At 42.7% G+C, this 16262-nt stretch overlaps 1 protein-coding gene across 6 annotated transcripts in view; it reads left to right on the forward strand.

The window, feature by feature from the left end:
- The window catches only part of RDX (radixin), a 97498-nt gene extending 81472 nt beyond the window's left edge, over positions 1-16026 (forward strand). For 5 of the 6 annotated variants that reach the window (XM_078059032.1, XM_078059030.1, XM_078059033.1 and 2 more), the window contains 2 exons: positions 12945-13042; positions 15427-16026. In XM_078059032.1, the coding sequence (XP_077915158.1) occupies positions 12945-13011 (67 nt within the window). In that variant the 3' untranslated portion in view covers positions 13012-13042; positions 15427-16026. The remainder of the gene's footprint in view (positions 1-12944; positions 13043-15426) is intronic. The other variant, XM_078059035.1, reaches the window with a different exon arrangement.
- The last annotated feature ends 236 nt before the right edge of the window (positions 16027-16262 follow it).

Consider the following 16262-nt stretch of genomic DNA (forward strand, 5'->3'; position numbering starts at 1 on the left):
GCTCCCAAGGAGCAGGGAGCCCGACTCAGGACTCGATCCCAGGACCCTGAGATCATGACCTGAATCGAAGGCAGACACTTAACCATCTGAGCCACCCAGGCGCCCCAGGTAGAATTTTCTTCTGAAACTCTGGTTAATTGTGTTGAGTTTTGTAAATTTATAATGACAATAGCTTGTATCATAGCAAAGCCATCAGAAAACAGGTATTTCAGGATTTTTTGGTTACTTTTCTTTGGAGACTTTTTAAGCACTAAAATGGTCAAGTTATTGTCAGTTCCCTCCTTTTCTATTAAAAAAAAAAACTTTCACCATGCTTAAGCAAAATTTAAAAAACTAGAAAAGTGGTATTAAATTACAAATATTTTTAGGAAAAGTGTTTTTTTCATTGGCTTCCAGTGTTATCATGTTGAAGTTGCCAGATTCTAAGGGTACTTTATACTGTAGGTGCTGCTTAGCTCCTGTGACTACAGACTTATTTTAAAGAGTTAAATCATTAGAATTTTAAAAAAATAAGTGATAGGTGAAACATGGCACGAGTCAGTAGATAGAGTAGGATAGCGCTAAACAAGCAGTGAGACTTCTTTCTGGGTCCTCTGCTCCTCCAGCTCCTCCCATAGGTCGCAGTTTCCCCCTGCACCTCCTGCCGAGGCGACCTGGACGTGTACGAGCACGCGCGTCTTACGTACTCACTGTGGCTCACGTACGTCCGAGCCTTCTGCACACGTGGGTGTGCGCTCCTCGCTGCGCACTGTATTGTGGAAACCATCACCTATCGGTGCAGAAATACTGCAGCATTTCTTTGTACGGAAGCGCCACAGCTGCGGGTGAACATTCTCGTTTTTACCAACCCTTTGCCGTTACAAACAATACTGTCTTGTGTTCATGCACAAACACTGCTTGTGTTTGATTCCAAGGAGTTGTGCTACAGCCTAGGGGATGAGGTAAGTTGACATAAGATCTTTTTTGTATTTTAGGTATTCCAAAATTGCAGGAAATTATTTTTTACTTAAATGTTGTGGGTGTCCTTTTTACATTGAACAAATTTGAATAGTAATATGTGCTTATGGAAGTACCTTTAATAGGAAAATAGAACTTCTCCTCTCCCTTAACTGGATTTCTGTATATCAGGTTTACTTAACAGGTAGGCGACCCAGCTATAATGGTCTTAACATTTCACTTTTGGTGCCCCAAGTGAGAAAGATCTGCCAATAATTAAAACTTCTCTGACTTCTTCAAATTCTGTAGTCAGAAAATGTTACTTAAAAAATCAACAGGGTAGGGTTTTCTGAATGTACATTGGTGGATTTTGGTTCCTAATTTCCTTTGATTGCCACCACATCCTCAGTGGTTCAAGTTTGTATTTGTCTACTTTTGTTAAAACAGCAGACGACAAGCTCAGGTCATTGTAAAACACTTAATGATATAAGGTGCTTTAGCAAGACACCAAAGAATAATAACAAAAGTATTACAAAGAAATTTGATGCTGCGAGGTTTTTTTTTTTTAGTTTTAAGGAGGTAGATCAGCTTAGTGTTTTTTGAATATCTTCTAAGCTACAATGTATGTGTAGTCTTCTCTTAGTGTGCTAACGTGGTCTCTCTGAAGTTAGTAAAATGTCCTTTGATTTCAGAACTTTCTTTTCAGATATTGCTCTTGTGCCTATAAACTTTGACCTAGTTCTTAAATGATTTTCTTGGGCCACAAATAATTGGGTGTGGGGGTATAGAGCCTAGATTTCTTTCAAAAGTGCTAATAGTATTTTATGTTAGATAGAAGAAACATTGATCTTTGTGGTTTGTGGCCTCCCTCTCCCCCTTTTTCCATGAGATTCACGCTAAATTCTAGGCTGATTTCTCAGAAGGGCCCGGAAGTCTGTAGTGGTCACCATTTTCCATTGCTCTTTCTGCTGCCCCTGCTTGTTCCTGCCTCCATCCTCTTCTCAGTCAGTGGAGGGCAAGTCCATTCTTTCAGTGAATCAGGCCCAAACCTTGACCGTATACATTACTCTTCTCTTTCTCTCATACCCACACCCAACCCAACCAAAACCTGTTGGCCCGACATTCAAAGTACATAATATATCCCAGAATATGACCACTTAATGCATCCTCCACAACTATCACCCTGTTCCATACTCCAGGATTGCGTGCATTGTTGCTAGAGCCTTCTGATGGGTTTTCTTGATTCTTCTCTTTCTATTCTAGTCTGTTAAGACAGCAGCCTTAAAAAGGGAAGTCAGACCCTACCACTTCTGCTCAAAATCCTCGGGGCTTTCCATCTCAGACTAAAAGCCATAATCTTCTCGGTGGTGTCCAGAGCCCAGGATCTGGTACCTTGTTGCTCTTGGACCTCACTGATTTCCCCTTCTTTCACTAAAGTGAAGTCAACTGGCTCCCTTCTTAATCTTTAAACTAGCCAGGGCTCTTATTACCTCAGCTTGTTGGTATGCCTTTTTCCCCCAGATATTTTTTATAATTTATTTCTTTGTGATCTCCAGGATTTTGCGTAAATGTCCCCTCACGTGGCCTTCCCTTACCACTTTATTTAAAATTGACTTTTCCCAGTATTCCCTAGACATTTCTTTCCATTATCTTTCTCTGTAGCACTTACCATCTAACATACTATATGCTTATATTTGTTTATATGCAGATCTTCCTCAACTTATGGTGGGTTACATCTGATAAACCTATTGTAAGTTGAAAATACCCTAAGTGAAGAATGCATTTCATACACCTAACCTGCCAAACATCTTGGCTTAGCCTAGCTGACCTCAGACAGGCTCAGAACACTTACATTAGCCTGCAGTTGGGCAAAGTTGTCTAACACAAAGCTACTCTATAATAGAATGTTGCCTACCTCATGTAATTGGCTGCATACTACACTGAAGGTAAGGACAGCATAGTTTGGTACAGGACGGTCGTCAGTATGATCGCGGGGCTGCCTAGCGTCACGGGGGAGGAGGGGAATTCTGCTAGCCTACAGAATTCAAATTTTCAAGTGTGGTTTCTACTGAATGTGTTTCACTCAGTAAGTCAGGGACTGCATCATTTATCGTCAGCCTTCTGCTGCTGGAATGTACGCTCCGCGAAGGCAGGAATTGGGCGCAGCGGTAGGTGCTCCGTGCCTAGAGCAATGACGGGCACGTGGTCGGGGCTCTGCCGGATCTGCTAAGTGAACAGGAGGAAGTGTGGGAGCTCCGAAGGAAGGCACCGAATTTTGCTGGAGGCTTCCAGGGAAGAGATGGTCCCTAAGCCAAGTCTTTTAAGAATCGAGTTGTTCCTAATCAGGGGGACAAAGATTGGAAGACTGTCCAGATAGAAGGAACTACATATACAAATACACGAAGGCATAAAAAGAGCGATTGTGGTGGAATTGTCCGTTTATAGAAGTATGAAGTCTGAGCTTCAGAAGGTGGAGCCGTGAAGCCTAGAAAACCATGAGAGGAAGCAGTTGTGCGTGTGCCCCTGACGTTTCTTTTTGGACAGCTTAAGTTTGGAATGCTGGTAGAACGTCCCATGAAATTCCCCAAGGGTGCAGTGTAAGGAGAGAGACTGGGTTTAGCATAGAAGAGTACGACAGAGAGCTGCACAGTCACTCCACGGCAGGCATGTGGGCGGCACGCGTCACCGCCAGCGTCACTGGATTTAAAGTGTACACTGGTTTTTGCAACAGGAAAATAATTGAAAAAAGCACTGTCCCTTTTTTTTCCCCACTGAACTGCACAGTGTCTTCTGGAATGCATTCCCACAAACCTATGCATACAGCAGGAAAATGCTCTTCCTGGCAGTGTCCTCTGTCACCTCCAGACGTCTGAAGCTGACAGCGGCGTGCCCCTCCCCCACACCCCGCTCAAGTCCAGCAAATGAACACCTGTGTCCATGTTTACCGCTTCTGGGGATGCTCCGTGTGGCACGTGAATGATTGAACCTACTCAAATAATTTTAGTCATTAAACATTTGTTAAGTACTTGAAGAATCTTGAGGATTCATCGATAATTTCAAAGATTCATAGTCTGGAGAAGGAAACCGAAGAGTTAAGAGTGTGACAACGAGCCAAGCAGACTAGAGAACACATATGAAGATCTAGGCAGCAGCCGGCCTCTTGCGGACATCTGCAGGCCCATAGAGGCGACGGTGATTGTCAGCAGTTCCCTCAGGAACGAGTACCAACCCCTCCCCCCCCAGGCTTCCGTTTAAGGCTGAGGGGACATCTCAGTGGATGTCCAGTGGCGGTCTCAGTGCTGTTTGCATAGGGGTTCCAGGAAAAGTCATGCCTTCGGAATCGTTTCTAATGCAAGAATTAGGGGCATCAGCTGTGGGCAGGGGCTGAAGTCTGGGACTAAAGCCTGCTCTAGAGCCCAGTAGGGGGCAGTGCTGAGTAGTGGCAGGACGGCCCTGGGGTGTGTGTTAGGAAAGTCCACTTCTAACTTGGGCTAATTCTAGGGACTGCAGGATAGCTGAAAATGGGTTTTGTGTATGTTCTGGAGCTGCTAAGGAACTTTTGGTGGGATGAGTCCTTGCATTTATTCATCCAGATATTTTGGTACCTGGTACCTGGCAGGCATCGTGTACATATTGGTCTTTGAGAATGTAAGAGTCAGTAAGACTAGATCCTTACCCTCATGGACTTACTTTCTATAGAAATACATGAAACACAAGCAGAGTAATTGAAAGTGTGCGAATTAGGTTGAATTATGTGAAATTGCCACTCCAACATCTTTGACCTATAAAAGCAGCAAATTTGTATCAATACTATGAAACAAGCAACTGAGTTGGGGAGAATATGAGGATAACTAGGGATAGGATGGTCAGAAAAAGCCTCTTCAGGAGGTGGCATGTAAGTTACCCCCTGAAAGAAGAGAAGGCCAGCTTCTTCCTTTCTTTTATTTACATCAGGATGGTAAATGCAAACGTGGGAGGGATCAAAGGAGCGCCCTGGGCCTTGGGCTGGTGCATCACCAGATCTCGTGCTCTGTGGAGCCCAGCAGCGTCTCAGATGCAGTAGGCCCACTGCTGCTGTACCTGCTGGTTTTCCAAAATAAGCCAGAAAGCAGCTTTTTAAAAAAAGAACATTCAAAGAATAATGCTTGAGACATTAGGTTGAAATATAATTTTTATGTGAAATCTCCTAAATTTTACATGTCAGCTATTTCAAAAATTTCAGAAAAAAAAATTTTTTAAAGATCTTATTTATTTGAGAGAGAGAGCGAGCACCAGCTGGGGCAGAGGGAGAAGCAGACACCTCCCTGAGCAGGGAGCCCGATGTGGGACTCGATCCCAGGACCCTGGGATCATGACCTGAGCCGAAGGCAGACGCTTAACTGACTGAGCCACCCAAGTGCCCCTAGAAAATGTTTTGTAAACCAAATAATGTATCTGCTTGCCAAAAGTGGCCCACTGGACACCAATTTACAATCTTTGTTTTAAAGCATTCCGGGTAGAGGGAACAGCGTATGCAAAGACAAGAGGCAAGAAAGGGCTTGACTTGTTGAAGGAACAGAAAGGAGGGCAGTGTATATCCAGAGCTGAGTGAGCCCAGAGGAGAGTGTTGTGTCAGATGAAGTTGGGAAGGAGCCAGATCACAGCTCACAGAAGTCTTCAGGCAGAGGCGCAGGGACAAGTGTCAATTCAGTGTGCACACAACTCAGCAAGCACGTACCCTGGGGCCACACAGGGTCGCATCTGCCTGGAGGAAAGGATACCTTCCCTGATGCACACAAAGATGTCCTAAACGTCCCAGCTGTCCTTGAAGGTAGGTGCGTGATTCCATTTTACGGGTGAGTCAGCTGCCTAAAGTCATAACCACAGTGGCATGGTCTGCATTTTCATTTGGTTTTCTTCAGAAGCCCACATCCTAACTACAAAACACGACTTCCCCAAGTGAGATATGTTCGTGTGATAGTGCCCCTTGGTGGATATTCTTGTCTGCGTGGCTCAAAGAGGATGTAGCCATTAATTTAAAGGCCAAAGAAGAATGCTTTAAATATGAAGTTGAATACAGAGTAACAGTGACCTGATGATCAAACCCCACAAAGTTGAAGACCAGACTTATTTCTTCAGTTGTTTTGTGTGGGCTACTAACACCAACCTGCCAAGAGTTTAGTGCTCTCATTTTCAAGATAAGGTGAATATCACTTAAAGTTGAAATACATGATTTACTCTTGTGGGGGTGAGAGAGCATCCTTTTCTTTTTGTTGAGTGTTAAAGCCTTGGAAATCAAAAGAAGGATCTATGCTCAAGGGATCTCATACATCCAGAGGAAAGTGAATCCGAGAAGTGAAGGTGAATATGGATAGAAACAGGCTGCTTCAGCCACGCAGCAGGCATTGAATAAAATTTTCAGGAGCTCAATGAGTAGGTCCTGAGTGATAAGAGCTAAACTCAGTCTGGAAGAAATTCAAGAGGTTGAGGATCAGAGGGAAGAAGGCTCTTGTCAGGAGAGTTGCCATCCGGGGAAGAGAGGAAAGCCCAAGAAATGCAGTCCGTGTACCGCATTCAAGACAGGCTTACAGGTGAAGTTAACCACCTGAGTGAAGGTCTGCAGGAGGGGATTACTAAATTAGCTTTCAGAATTTGGCATGACAGTGTTTCATTAAAATTCACCAGTCACTTCTTTGTCACTTGTTAGGATGTTTGAAGAGAGAAAGCATCATTAATAACATTTTCCAGATGCTCTGTGTGAGTTATTTGATGTACTTTGTAGATAAAAATGGATCTTATTTTACTTTCCTTATGATTCTTTGAGCTCTTAGATTTTTGCCTGCAGAATTAAAATGAAAATTGTATTTTTAAAAGAAATCACTATGATCACCTGGATTTTGCTTTCAGATTGGTAGATTCTAATTATTGAATAAAAGCAGAAGTTGGCAAACTCTCTGTACAGGTCCAGATAATAAATATTCTTGACTTTGTAGGCCAAATAGTTTCCTTTTTTTTTTTTTTTTTTTAAAGATTTTGTTTGTCAGAGAGAGAGAAAGAGCACAAGCAGGGGAGAAGCGGTGATGCGGGGCTCCATCCCAGGACCCTGAGATCATGACCTGAGCTGAAGGCAGATGCTTAACCAACTGGGCCACCCAGCCAAATATTTCTATCACAATGACACAACTCTGCTAATGTAGTATAAAAGGAGCCAAATATAGGCATATGTAAATGAATGAGCAAGGCTGCCTTCGAATAAAACTTTATGCATGGGGTGCTTGGGTGGCTTAGTCCGTTGAGCTTAAAACTCTTGATTTCTCTGCGGGCACGACTTCAGGGTCCTGAGATTGAGCTCCCCTGGGGCTCTGCTCAGTGTGGAGTCTGCTTGTCTCTCTCCCTCCCCATCTGCTCCTCCCCCTACTCATATGCCCTCTCTCTCCCTCTCTCTCTCAAATAAATAAAAATCTTTTTAAAAAAGAACTTTATGTATGGACACTGTAATCTGAATTTCATTTAATTTTTATGTATTAACGAAATATTCTCAATTAAAAAAATGTATGTTACAAATCATGGTCTCTACAAAAAACAGGTGGGGGGCTGGATTTGGTCCATGAGCCATGGTTTGATGACCCCTGAAATTAAAGGATTTGAAAATCAGTCATGTTTTCCAAAGGCCAGTGGTGTGTTTTTCCTGGCTGTCAAGAATTTTATTTGATCATAGAGGGGTCTTATTTTGCTGGAATGAAAAGTTTTTTGTTCTTTGTTTTGTTTTGTTTTGTTTTGTTTTTCAGCAGTGGTTCTCACTAGCATGCATCAGAATCACCTGGAGAGTTTGTTTAAAATGCTGATTGCAGGACCCCCTCCCCAAGTTTGTGATTCAGTGAGTCCAGGTGGGGTCCAGGAACTTGCATTTTTAGCAGGTGAGGCTGATACTACTGTGCTGGGACCACTCGTGAGAAGCACCGACTCAGCCGCGAGAGTGCCCAACACTGGGAATAACGTGGTTGCTTTTACTCAGTGTCCTTAGAGTAACTATTGACTTTTCTACCTAGATGGTTTCTTGGAGACCTTCAAAATTCTAATGGTTTAACAAAGATAATTGGTACCAAATCTATTAATTTCCTATCGTAGTATTTTTCCTCCATTGATTTCTGATTATTTTAAACACTTAAAAACTAGAGAATGTTTTACCACAGTGTTAGGGAAAGAAATGTGCCTAGGAGAAATATCAAGGAATATACATGTTATATATTATAATATTATACAGATGACCCCTGTACAACATGGGGGCTCAGGGTGCCCGCCCCCTGCTCAGCTGAAAATCCATGTGCAACTTCTGACTCCCCCAAACTTAACTACTAAGAGCCTACTGTTGAGTGGAAGCCTTACCAATAACAGTCATTTAACACATATCTTATATGTTATGTATATTACATACTGTGTCCTTACAGTAAAATCAGCTAGAGAGAAGAAAATCATAAGGAAGGAAAATACATTTACAGTACTGGACTGTATAAAAAAAATCCGCCTGTAAGTAGCCCTGCACAGTGCAAACCCCTGTTGTAAAGGGTCTGTGTATACATAAAATACTCATGTATCAGGGTTTCTTTTTGTGGGGGGAGGGGCGGAGGGAGAGTGAGAGCCTGATGCAGGGCTCGATCTCACCACCCTGAGATCATGACCTGAGCTGAAATCAAGAGTCAAATGCTTAACCGAGTGAGCCACCCGGGTGCCCCTCATGTATCAGCTTTAAAAATAGTACGTTGCCAGTGACTTTGACATTCGGTAGCCTTCCTCTATCACGTCAACCTTGCCTGTGAGTTTTACATTGTTTGTAGCCACAAGCAATATGATGTCTGGTTTATGTGATACCTAGTTTTGCATGAATATGAACTTTATGTAGTTTTATCACACGGACATACACACATCCATTTTGCTGACTATGGCAGGGGTTCATTCTCACTGCTGCGAGTCTGTTTACTTTATGAGTGTCCTACAATTTATCCATTCCCCTGATGATGCACATTTGTCTTGTTTCTAGTATTTTTTACGAACAATATAGACATAGTTTTGTACATGTATCTACTGAATGTGAGCAATAGTATCTCTGCGGCTGAGACCTAGGCGGGGAATTATTCACTTACAGGCTACGTCCATTTTCAACTTGACTATGTAGCCATCAAGTTACTTTCTAAAGTAAAGGTACATTCACATCTTTACTACATGTGTGATAGTACTAGAATTTTTAAACTTCTGCTAGTTTGATAGGTTTAAAATGGTATCATACTGTGCTTTTAATTTGCATGTTCTTGATTACTAATATAATTGAGAGTTTTTTCTCATATTTATGGGCCTTTCATGTCTCCTCTTCCTTGAAAGGACTATTTTTTTTGGCTTGTTTCCTATTACCTTCTTTATCTTGGTCTAATGGCTTCACAGAAGGTTATTAATCTTTTGACACTTAAAATGTTTTACAGTTATCTCCTTCCAAGTTGTACCTCATCTTTTCACATTTTTATGGTTTTTTGATGGATAAAAATTTAAATTTTATTGTAGCTTAATTTATAAATCTTTTTTCTTATGATTTTCTGGCAGTCTTTTGGTGTGTATCTTGTTTAAGAAATGGTTCCTTTCCTTGAGGTCATGAAGGTATTCTGCAGTTTTTCTATTTTCTTCTAAATGTTTTGTTATTTTTACACTTGGGTCTGTAGTCCAGCTAGAAGTAACTTTGGGTATGGTATGAAGTATGATTCATTTTTCTTCTATCTAGATGACCAGTTGTCCTAATACTTGATTTGACAGTCCATCCCTCTTCCACTGAGGCATCACCACTTCTTACCTATGTCAAGAATCTACATGTGCAGTCTCTGTTCTGTTCTAGGGGTCATACCATTCTGTCTTAATTATAGCCTTAGCTTTATAACAAGTCTTCATATCTGGTAGAGCTTTCTTTTTTCTCCACCTTGTTTTAATAATAAACTCCTGACTCCTTTTGGGCCTTCGTTCTACTCCATAAATTTTATTGTATTTTAAGTAGTCTCTACATGCCATGTGGGGCTTGAACTCACAACCCTGAGGTCAAGAATTGCATGCTCTACCGAGCCAGCCAGACACCCCTTGTACTACATAAATTTTAGAAATCATTTAAATTGGGGGTGCCTAGGTGATGCAGTTCGCTAAGCGTCCAACTCTTGGTTTCTGCTCAGGTCCTGATCTCAGGGTTGTGAGATGGGGCCCCACGTGGGGCTCTGTGCTGAGCATAGAGTCTGCTTAAGACTCTCTCTCTCCCTCTCCTTCTGCCACTCTCCACTGCTCACTCTCTCTCTCTAAAATAAATAAATATTTTTTTTAAAAAGATTTTTTTAAATTTATTTAATTGACAGAGAGAGACAGTGTGAGAGGGAACACAAGCAGGGGGAGTGGGAGAGGGAGAAGCAGGCTTCCGGCCGAGCAGGGAGCTCTATCCCAGGACCCTGGGATCATGACCTGAGCTGAAGGCAGTCACTTAACCAACTGAGCCACCCAGGTGCCCTAAAATAAATAAATCTTAACAACAACAACAAAAAAGAAATAAATTATATGAGGAAAAAAACCTTTTGTTTGGAAATGTATTAATAATTAATATTAATTAGATTAATTTGGGAAGAAGTTACATCTGTACAATATTAAATATCCTTAGTCAGGAACATGTTCTAATTCTCCATTTATTGATGTCTTCCTTTATGCCGTTCAGCAAAGTGTACATTTTTGCCCTAAGATCCTACATATCTTTTGTTGGTTCTTATTAAGTATCTTCATTTTTACCATCGTCTAAGAGTTACATTTTAAAACTATCTGTGGCTGGTATATAGAAATGAAATTGATTTTTGTTTGCTGACCCTATATTCAGGAACCTTGTTTAGTTCTTGTTGTTTCTAATAATTTGTGAAGTCTTTTGGGCTTTCTACATAAATAGTCACCTGCCAATAATGTCAGTTCTCAGTCTGTCTTCTCAGTCCCTATAACATTTATTTCTTTGTCTTACCTTACCGAGCTAACGTGACTGACATGTTCGATACAATGTTGGACTTAAGTGGAAGCTCGTCTCTGATGTAAGAGGATTGCTTCTAACATTTGCCTGGACGTGTTTGCTCTCGGTTTTTGGTTCATGCCCTTTATCAGGTTAATGAAACTTCCTTTTATATACATATGCCTATTTTGCTAGAGTTTCTTTTTTTAATAATCCTGTCCCTTCATAGGTATCGACCCCCTCATTCCCCTTCAAGGGCTGGGGTCTTCTACCAAGTTATTTTAATCTCATGGTGCCACCTGGTGGCACACTTTGAAATTTCTGACTTGATATCTTCCTGTTTCTTTTAGGGAACTATATGGATATAGTTTCTTAGTTTCTTCTGTTAACAGTGACACCCGTCATTTAATTCTGTTTTCTCCCTTGTCCCTTATATTTCCCATCCTCCTTTTCACTTGCTCTTCCGTACTTCCTCGATATACTCATGCAAATCATTCTTTTTTCCTTCCTTAGTTTTCTTGCTTCTTTTATGAGTGTAAATCTACCTCAATTATGGTTAATCATGGTAAAAGTAATGCTGGTGACTAAGGAAAAAAAAATACAGCACATATTTTTTAATGAAATCTGATACATAAAGTTCCAGCTCTGCTAACCCTCAAAGTCCTTGAAAATACTTAAAGTTCCCTTTAAAAATGTTCTCAAATTTCAAGTACTACTTAATCATCTAATTAATTCTGCCCAGTTTAGCATCAAGTTCAAGTATTATAGAAAAATTTGAAAGTTTTAAAAAACTGTTAATAATGTGTTCCTTTATTGCTAGCTTTGACAAATTTGGGGTTTCTACTGTATTTTAGTGCAAAGCCTCAGTGTTTCATCATGGGTTAAACTGCCTGGACACTGCACTACTATTGATCTCCATGGGAAACAGCCCCCCACAGATGCCCTTTGGGCACATAACTGATCAGTAAGACAGAGATCGCCATTACCTGCATTTCCAACTGCTTGAACCACAGCGTAGAAAGTACCGTACGCAACACTCTCCCAGGTCAGAGAACTCACGCATGGATAAGCTTGGCTGGTTTAGTGGTTTCTTTGTAGAGTTCACTGCGACCTCGTTTTTGGTGTCTCTGAGGGCTATCCCTGAGAATGGCAGGTAAATCAGCTGACGAAGACAGACCGGGGACTGTAGGGCTGACACTGGTCTCTTTAATCACCGCAGGGCCACGTGGCTGTGGGGGAGGTGGTTTTTACTGTTCTTGGTCTTAACCCATCCCAGTCTTTTGGCAGGGAGGTGTAGCCTGCTGAGAATTTGCTTAATCAAAGAGAGCAATGGGTCCTGTGGGTGGCTCATTCGGTTAAGTGACTGATTCTTGGTTCCGGGTCAGGTCATGATCTCAGGGTGTCAGAGATTGAGCCCTGCACGGGGCTCTGTGCTCAGCGTGGAGTCTGCTTGGGACTTTCTCTCCCTCTCCCCCTCCCCCCTGCTCTCTCTCTCTCTCTCTCAAATAAATAAATCTTAAAAAAAAAAAAGAAAAAGACATCAACTATTGATTTCAAAGGAGGCACCACCATGAATTTTGGGCCTGTAAGTGGTTGGTGCCCAAAGGACATTTTAGGAGTGCCTAGATTAATCACGAGGGAACCTTAAATAAAATATAAAATCTGATCAGCGTTATTCTAATACTTACAAAACTTGGGTGTGTATGACTTTGAGATCCATCATTATTCTTGTGAAACCAATTCATTTGTGTGGAATTGTAACAACTATTAGAATTCTAGCATCCATTTAAAAGGGACATTTGAAGTTATTCTTATTTCCACATTGTAATAGCAGAGATTCAAAGACTGGATTGGAAAAAAAAAAGTTAAAACTTAGGAAGAAGATCGCTTTGGCCCTTTGCCTGCCCAGCAGGCCCTCCCGGATCCAGGATGACAAGGGTGCTCCTGTCATTCTGTACTATTTGACTTCCTTCTGTGTTCTTTTGCTGAGTGCTTCCTAACCCCTTGATGTCTCTTTTGAAAGGTGGGGACCCAAACTGTATGCATTGTTCCAGATGCGTTCTTGCCAAAGCGGTATAAAGCAAATGTAACGGTTAGGAAGAAGGCTCCCTCCCTCGCTGGGTAAGTACAACTGGCGGCCGGGGCCAGCCTACCTTTCCATGACACCTGCCAGGATGTTGGCAGGACCCCATAAAATCCAAATTTGTGCATCCACAGCCCAGAGCCTTTAATCTAGTGGCGTGAATTCCCAAAGGAGCTCCCCCAGAAGAGCCCCCACCATTATGGCTTCAAGTTCCACCCCCTCAGGTTCTTTCTCAGTTGTTTAACTCTCTTGGGCTTTCTGCCAGTCAAGAACATCTTCCTCTGATGTGATGATTTTGACGTCGATAAAATGAGATTTTATCTGTAAACTATGTGAACTGATGGGACATGCTACTCTAGACTGTTCTTTTGTGATGTGGAATGAGTATCACGGCGCAAGTTCCCACATAGGACACTGTGTGCTGCTGGGAGGCTTTTTCTTATCTAAAAAAATTCAGATATACTTAAAAATGAATGAAAAATAAATAAAAATGAATTCAGATATACTTAAAAATGTATATATATATATATATATATATATATATATATATATATATATATATTAGTGTTCTGCATTGATCTCAGTTTGGAAATACTTTAAAATCATGGATCAACATGATTACCTTGAAGCGGGTCGTTTTGAAATTCTTTAATTTCTTTGGCAGAGATGGTTCTGACCCATCCCATTTCTAAGTAAAACCACAGCAATGACGTTTACTTTGTAGATCTTGAATGATACATTTGAGTTCCCCCAAATTGCCGATTAATCCTCCCCAAGTTCTATAAACCTACCTCTAGCTGTATGAGAATATATTTGAGGTAATACTTTAAGATGTGGAATAAATGTCTGTAATAACAATATTATCTTTTAGATTTTTTTTTTTTAATGTGACATAAAAAGTTATCATGGATGTTCTGTTCCGGGTGGGAATGTTTAGAAATGATTTGCTTCTTTGGCCTTGAATTTTGGATTGCTTTGAAATGAGTTTAAGGTCTTGCAAGCATCCCTGACATTCCGTGACATCACTGAAACATTGCCACTGTGTCAAAGGCCACGTGAAGGGCGTGACGCCCATCTGTCATCGTTTTGAAAGTGGTGTAGACGCTATAAAATGGGAGAGTCCAGTTTGTCTTACTCCCGGGATCTGAGCTAAAATCCCTCCTTCAGACATGTTCTTAACATTCCATACATAGCCACAAATAGCAGCCTTCCCAGCTACTTGCCTTTAAACCATTTCTTCCATTGCAGGAATTTATGTAACTCTTTCCATTTTGTTTGCTGATGGGTAAAAAAAAAAAACCCCAACTTAAAATTTACTTGATGTTTTGCAATGTTTTCCTCATGGGTTGTCACCTGTTAATGTTTTTGCTTTTTTAGAGTGAATCCTTTGAGCTTAACTCTGTGCTCTTGTCATCAGAAGTAGGAAAAGAAAGTTTCTGCATGACTCACCAGAAAAGTCAAGATCAAATGACAGAGATTTTTGAATTATCCATACATGAATTTATTAAAGGATCAAAGGAGTTGGCAATCGCCACATCCTTCAGCTTGAAATGTCCCAAAGTTGGCAGCCTTGGAAGAACTTGCTGGGCCCCTCTCTGGCTGATTACGATGCTGTTGACCCAGGAGGAAGGACAGGGACTTCCAAGTGGTTCCGGCCCTCCTCCCCCCGTCCTTAGGGCTTCTCCACCAGAAGTCAGCCTATGGGATTACAGTGATGAGGCATTAAAGGCTCATCTATAGCCACGGACAAGTCAGAGCTGACTGGTTTCTTCAGGGATAGAGGCCCTACAGCCTCGGGCTGCAGGGATCCACATTGCCCATCAGCCCCCAAGGGCTCTGTCGTCTGTGTGTTCAGACTCCCAGACTTCTTGCTCTCATCCTTCAGGCCTTGTCCTTTCCCTGAGGTGCTAGGCGATTTGAGCCTCGGGGGCTGTGTTAGACCCGATCTGCAGACCCTCCCGCTGGACCCTGAGTGGGAAGTGGCCTGAGGTGGGGAAGGCAGAGCTGCGGTAGATAAGGGTTGCTCACGCTGGGGCGCGTCTGCCCCACAGGCTGCTCGGCTGGCTCGCTTGTGATTCCTGTCACAACGGTTTATGGAACCGTGACATGAAAGGGGTGTGTTTCTACCAGGGTCTCGGATCCACCTCACAGTTCTGGGTCTGAGCATTGCAAGATCCCGTTAGGTCCCCTCTGAGGTCAGGGTGGTAGCGGGGCCACGGTCCGAGCGTAGGCTCCGCGGAAGCCCCTGTGTTTTGGTGCGGCCTGTACTTCCCTGCGTATCCTGAGCTCTGTCCCCGCTGCACAATCCAGCAGCACGTGGGGGGATGTCTGGGGCTGTGCCCTCTTCAGCCCTAGTACGATCCTATTTAAGTGTAGTCTTCTTTCTTGCCTGACTTCCTGTTGGCTGTCTGTCTTCACGCAGGTCCCTGGCGTCTGACACACGGCGAGCTGTCGGGTAAGGACATACCGAGACCTGCCTGATGTTCCGAATCCGGAATCCCAGCGGGAAGCAGATGGACAAGCATTCCTTCCACCAGGACTCTTGCTGGTGGTTCTCTTCACTGAGTCTCAGTTTACTGTTGGTTTTCCCTTTCTTGCTATTCTGTCTCTCTCCCCTCCTGACTGCCTTTCCTAGGGACAGACCTTAGAAAGGTGGGCCAGGACTTGGGGCTTTCGGCCCTGCTCCCTGCCGCCCCAAGCCGGCAGCCCTTGTACCCTGTCTTCAAGGCACCACCCCCTAAAGAGATGCCTGAAGGCATTAGCTTCTGAAAACCCACCTTTTTCTGCATGACTAGCTTGTAAGGAGGGATACAGGGAGAGAATTTCCAAGAATTTTCCACTTTTTTCAAAAAAACGTATGTGACTTATTTTTGGCTTTGAACTGAGAGCAAACTTTGTGGCATACAGCTGCTGACTTGTGCACATCTGTGGAATCCGGAGAGCTCCACACAACATTCCCTTTCCTGTCTGGGCTGTTTGTATAATTGTATATACGTGTAGCAATAAATACCTTCTAACATCAGCCTGGGGCATTCCTTTCCACTTGACTCTGCATCCTCCCAGAAGGCCCCGGCTCCGGTTCTCATCCTCTCCGATTTCACAGGGTGTTAGTATGGAGTCGGCCGGTGTTTGGAAAAGGAGGCTTGAGGAGTGTGGTGGCAGAGCTGGGATGTGAAGCAGCATTATTAAATCACTAAGGGGCACCATTCCTGGTGCTCTGGGGTGGCTCGAACGTCCAAGGACTGAAGCTCAGGGGAT

Source organism: Halichoerus grypus, chromosome 11 (assembly GCF_964656455.1).
Source record: "Halichoerus grypus chromosome 11, mHalGry1.hap1.1, whole genome shotgun sequence".
Taxonomy (NCBI): domain Eukaryota; kingdom Metazoa; phylum Chordata; class Mammalia; order Carnivora; family Phocidae; genus Halichoerus; species Halichoerus grypus.